Source organism: Schistocerca cancellata, chromosome 11 (assembly GCF_023864275.1).
Source record: "Schistocerca cancellata isolate TAMUIC-IGC-003103 chromosome 11, iqSchCanc2.1, whole genome shotgun sequence".
Lineage (NCBI taxonomy): Eukaryota > Metazoa > Arthropoda > Insecta > Orthoptera > Acrididae > Schistocerca > Schistocerca cancellata.
The window spans coordinates 132,115,810-132,121,794 of NC_064636.1; the positions used below are offsets into that span (position 1 = coordinate 132,115,810).

Here is a 5,985-nt window from a genome sequence, read left to right on the forward strand (position 1 = left end):
AACCATCCGTCTCCGGACGCAGGCGCTAACTACCCCCGTGAGGGGGATGGACTCCTTTTAGTCGCCTCTTACGACGGGCAGGAATACCTCGGGCCTATTCTAATCCCCGGACCCGCAGGGGGGGGGGGGCACCTCTGTGCTATCCAGAGTGAGATGTGGTTATTGTAAGCTGTAGAAAGTGACCGTATTTTATGTTTTAATTGATGCAACACAGTGAGCCTTAAAGAAAGTTTTTGATCGTTTTTCTCCTTACCGAAATTTTTACATTACGCAGTTTTGCAGGACTATCTGTGTGGTGTCCTGCAATGATTGCTTGTCATCTGCAAAGTCAACGCTCTAAATATGAAATTTATCAGCAAGCTAACACATCTCTTGATTATTAAACGACATGATTTTGGCCTATCAAAATATTTTGCTTACATATTTGTTATTAGTCAGGTTTTGTTGCGACATTCTTCCTCTGCGTTCTGAGGGCACTGCACACACACACACACACACACACACACACACACACACACACACAGTTGTGTTTGCCAACGCCATTGGCGTTCATTTCTTGTGGAGAGTATTCGCCGACGAATTTGAATATTGTCCTCTCTCTCTCTCTCTCTCTCTCTGTCTGTCTGTCACTCCCTCCCTCCCTATGCGCGAGTGTGTGTTCCTTTTCTCTCCACTAATTTGTTGGTTTAATTTCTCGACCATATGGGACTTGCCACTCTTTTCCTCTCCTATATGTTTTATTGTGTGTAGCTGCTTTGTGTAATGGTGTTTGCTTACGGATGTTCCGTTCAATCTGTGCAGTCCGAATCTGAAGTTCGTGCGCCACCGGGTGATTCGGCAGTTTGTGAACGGCGATGCTTCGTGGCTGTCGGTTTCCCGAATATTGTGAAGCCATGTGCGGTGTTTCTCTTTCGAACGGCGAGATTCAGAAAATTTAGTGTGTTTTCTGTTTCCGATCATAACCTGGTGTGAATGTGTGGGTGTGGCGGTTGCACACGTGACCGCCTGCTGCGCCACAGGTGGGCCCTGGCGGCCGATGCTGGCTGAGGGGAAGTTGCAGGTCCGCCTCGCAGCCGAGTGCTGGAGGCTGGCGGGCGCGAGTCTCTCTGGCGGCCCCACGGCTGGCTCGCGAGCCTCACCCCAGCCACTCACCGTCACGCCGCGCGGCGAGTCCGCTGCCGGCGCATGCGCGGGGAACGCCTTCTCGGACGCCGCCGCCGCTGCTGTATTCCGCACTGTTCCCTTAGATGCAGCGTCACATTGAAACGTAAAATCTGGAAAAATAAGTTGTTGCTGTCGATAGGGAATGGAACCTCCCACGCTCAATCCGGCCAGTTCACTTTCGACGTCAACATTTTATGAGTCTTTCACATCGGTTGGCACTTTATAAGAACCTCTTCTGTGCACACTGGACATGTATCTCTTCCCTCTATGTAGCCACCAGCTATTCGCTTCAGTGTAGCACTGTTGTCAGGGGAACCGTCTTTTAAAAGTTAGTTGTCGTAGTGCGTTTCGTTTTTGACATCCCCACTATTGGTTCCGTCATTTTTATTAAACGTCGTAGACTCAGGTGACGAAAGTTACGAAATAACGACACACTCATGTACAGATGGCGACAGTATGGCAAACTGTGTAATTTACATCGGCAGTCACACCTACATTGAATTAACGTAACAGCAAGTCGCCCATTAGAATCTCATCAACAGTTGGAAGCACTTGCTCGATTTGTTGGCCAAAGTAGAGAATTTTATCTATTTTACTATTCGTGATAGCGTGACCTCTACGAATCTGCCTGATGTGTGACTCGTTCCGTGTGCAGTGTTGTCCAGTATGTGGTGTAACTCTTGCTACCAATGTGAGGCTGCAATTAAAGGCGGCAAGTATTTGCCTACTGGAGATACGCAGGTACACTGGGCGTGAGATCGCAACTAAAGACATTCTGATTGAACGACTTGTGTGCCAGTAATCTGACTATGGTGCAGTTTATGCTGCTGTAACATAACACCACACATGCTAGCAGCATATAGTGTCCAGTAATGGGGTAATGTAGTGGACTGGTTCGAACAAGGAACGTTAATGCAGTTGTGTGATGTGGTAGACAACCAACAATATTGCGCCATTCGTGTCTTCAAAGAGATTGAGTGCTGACGTTTTCAAATGCAGGTGGTAGTGATAGATGTCTGCTGTGTTCTTGTAAGTTTCTTGCATATGTTGTACACCGTGAGGGAGACAATCTTGGGAGAGACAAGTGATGCTCAGTAATAGTGAAGTGTTTTTCAGTTATTACTCACCTTTTGCAAAAACTGATCGTGAAGTATTTTACAGACTGAAGGGTATCTCTCGTCGTTGCAGTTGTCACGGTGTTACCGGAGTTGTCATACACAGCAGAAAATGATATGTACAAATAAATGAACAAAGGATTGATTTTTTGTATTCTTTATTTGAAAGACCAACACATATGATGTAACTGATTGTGTTTCCTGAATGCCGTATGTCAGCGTTGTGTCAGCATATCCACCAGCTGCTGCTTCCTGGTGAGGTCCAGGGGGGTCCTGCCTTTGTCATCCCGGGCCCCCCTGTCCGCCCCCGCCAGGAGGAGCTCAGCCGCCGCCTCTGCCTGGCCCCACTCTGCCGCCCAGTGCAGCGGCGTCTGCCCCACGTAATCCCTGGCGTTGGGGTCAGCAGAGGCGCCGACCAGCAGCCGCACCACACCATCGTGGCCATACAGTACAGCAAAGTGCAGGGGCGTGCGCTGATACAGGCTGGTCCTGGCGTCGACCTCCGCGCCGGCGCTGACGAGGCAGCTGGCCATCGCCACGGAACCCCTCTCTGCTGCCAGGTGCAGGGCGGTCCGGCTGCTCCCCAACACCCGCACCCTCGCCCCCACGTCCGCCCCCGCCGCCAGCAACTCGCGCAGCTGCTCCGCCGCGCCCTGCCTGGCCGCCTCTATCAGCCTCCTCCCTCTCTCCTCTTGAGAGAGGCTCCTGCACAATTCATCGACACTCTCTCACTCCACTACACACACACACACACACACACACACACACACACCGAATGAAAGAAACCGTCACAGACGCCACACTGCAAGCAGTTCTCAATACACTTCCGCCCAGCCACGAGTTACAAATCTAGAAATCTTCCCTCTACGATACCGATCAACCAGCGTATCACAGACACATACCAGTATCCCACTATCGAAATCTGCAGCCGCTTCCCGTTAAGAATTGGTGCACTGCATCTCATTACCAGCTGTTTCAACTTTTTCTCCTAATTCACTCCGAGGAGTCACTTCCTGTGACCTCAGCATCCTGTTGGTAACCGATCTTTGAGCTTCAGAGAAACACACCTCTAACGGTTACTTGTGTGTGGAGCAATCCCTTCCGACACTCGGGAAGAAAACATAGGTAACTAATGGCATCTCTAAGTACAGAAACACAACTTCCTCGTCTGTTAACAAAACGTAGGTCGCAACACGGACAATATTAGTGAAAGCGAGAGCGGTGAATATTGGATCCATTGCTGGGTTTATGTATTACTCTATATCAACGTTGTCTTCATCAAAATATTTTCCACCACATGTGAATACATTCATACCAGTGTTCCGCTGTGTCACACAATGCTGGAAGTTTTGTTGTGATACCCTGTAGTTCTCTGAGCGGTGCATTTGAAATCTCATCTGTGTATGAAAAAGACAGTCCTTTACGGTTCATCATAACTTTTAGGAACAAAATTTCACATCGGGTGATGGTGCAGCCAAGGGCGTCACCACAGTATGGTTTGCAGCGAAACATGCAAGAACACGCAACGAATTCTAAGCAGATGTGTTATTGCAGTGCAGAAATCATCAACTGTTCCGCCACACATCTGGAGGTGTTTTTTTTTTCCGGATTGCGTCACGCCGCTGGCGTTGAGTTTGTAGCTTTTAGTGCTTGCTGACCGTTTCACCTTGTGAATTCGTGGTGCACCAAACTGTTGAAATCTAAGAAATATTTACATCAGTCGTAAACACTTCCCGTACTGATAGTAGATTTGACAAAAGCAATATCTAATGTCTTTAAAACCTTGATGACTTTCACTCCGTTGTCATAGCCAAATTTAATACAAACGCGATAATCCGCTTTTACATGAAACAAATAATCGCCATTCTACTAACACACCAATAACCTTTCCAAGATGTGACAACAGACTAAATATCCCATTTGCCTGGTGTACACATACTTTTCAGACATGTTTACCTACACAACGACAAAAAAGTCTTGCGAATCTCAGTTACAAAAAACGCAAAATGGCGAGTTCCCCGTTACTTTTGAGCACTACTCGTGTCGCAAGAGTTGTCGCATTTCAGAGCACCCCATCGAAGGAAAGGCTCAAATTCTCCAGTACAGCTGCACTATGTTTTGTTTAAAAACCGTGTCGGACGGAATGTATGCGCCAATTGTGGATGAAGTTGTACACGAACACGCATTCACACGAACAGGCATCCGCTTTTATATTTCTAACAGATACGGGGACGCTGACATTTGATTCCTGTTCCCGTGTTGGTGCAATTTACTCCGCAATGCCGTGTTTTTCTGGACAGGGCAGTCGCTGAGCTGGGAGTGAGCGCCGCCAGACTGGGTCGCCGGGACAGCACTGTGGAGCGGAGAGGGCGCACGACTTGACGGACACACTGTACCGCGTCCAGGGCAGAGGGCGGCCAGGGCAGGCTGCGCCGTCTGCAGGCGGCCCTCGCAAGCGACGCCCCCTACCGCCTGCCAGCGACTGTCGAACACATTTCAGTATGAGCTCAAACTATTTGAATAAAGTGTATTCCGTCTACGTACAATTGTGACTAGTTTCTAATTTCGACCTGAGACCATGTGTTTCACCGTCAGGAAGCAACCGCGTGCCCTCAGGCAGAGACCAGGTCGAGTGTTAGACGTGCGACAGCCGTGTCTGCACACGCAGGCGGCTGCGGCGTGGCGCACGCGAGCTGCAGGGAGGGCCGAGCGTCGGCCGGGCTGCCCCCTGTACTCGGCCGACTCGCCTGCAAGGGCTGCCGCCGCCTTCTCCGATGGCCGTACGGCCGCAATTGACACACTTCGGCTGCGGAACGGCAGTCGGCGCTACACCAGGATATTTTTAATAATGTGGAGCATCCAATAGATTGATATTAATTAAAATGTCGATACCGACTCTCGATTTCTTGAAAAAAGTGTGTCGGCGGACGAAATATCGCGACATTCCTGCCTATAGAAATATCGGCTGCACATTGTAAATATGAAGTATCGATTTGGCTCAAATGGTTCAAATGGCTCTGAGCACTATGGGACTCAACTGCTGTGGTCGTAAGTCCCCTAGAACTTAGAACTACTTAAACCTAACTAACCTAAGGACATCACACACATCCATGCCCGAGGCAGGATTCGAACCTGCGACCGTAACATTCGCAGTTCCGGACTGCGCGCCTAGAACCGCGAGACCACCGCGGCCGGCAAGTATCGATTTATTACATGTTCTGTACATCAACAAGCTATACAGCGTGTATACGTGGACAAGGAAAAAAAATTCCCTCATTTCTCCTCGGCTTCTCGGTTAAAAATACACTTTCTCCCGGATCAAAATACACTTTTTCCGTGTTAAGTGACACTATAATCTTCCGTGCCACTGTAAAACTTATCAATTCTTTGATTTCTATACCAACGTAGAATTCCCCGGCACTTTAGAAAACGAAATTCAGCGGGGGAAAAAAAAACGTTTTGCAAGACCTTTGATGCCATGCATATGCTCCTATTATGAAGGTATAAATTCGGATTCCACCAAACACTGCATGCATTGAAATCGAGGTTGCGAAGAGCTTCTGTAAGCCAGCCATAGCTCAAGTCACGTGATCTCGCCAGGTGATCACAGCACACGACACACGATGTAGTCAGCCAACAGCAACATCACTCTTAAGTAAGGCCAACACACAAATAAGAAAAGCTCATGCTTTTTAAATTAATATAC

General features: G+C 48.7%; 1 protein-coding gene across 1 annotated transcript; it reads right to left on the reverse strand.

Moving 5' to 3' along the window:
* Window positions 1–2,494: 2,494 nt before the first annotated feature.
* On the reverse strand, window positions 2,495–2,812 carry LOC126108337 (uncharacterized). The gene has a single exon (XM_049913553.1). The coding sequence runs from the start codon at window positions 2,810–2,812 to the stop codon at window positions 2,495–2,497; it is 318 nt and encodes a 105-aa protein (XP_049769510.1).
* Between the last annotated feature and the right edge of the window lie 3,173 nt (window positions 2,813–5,985).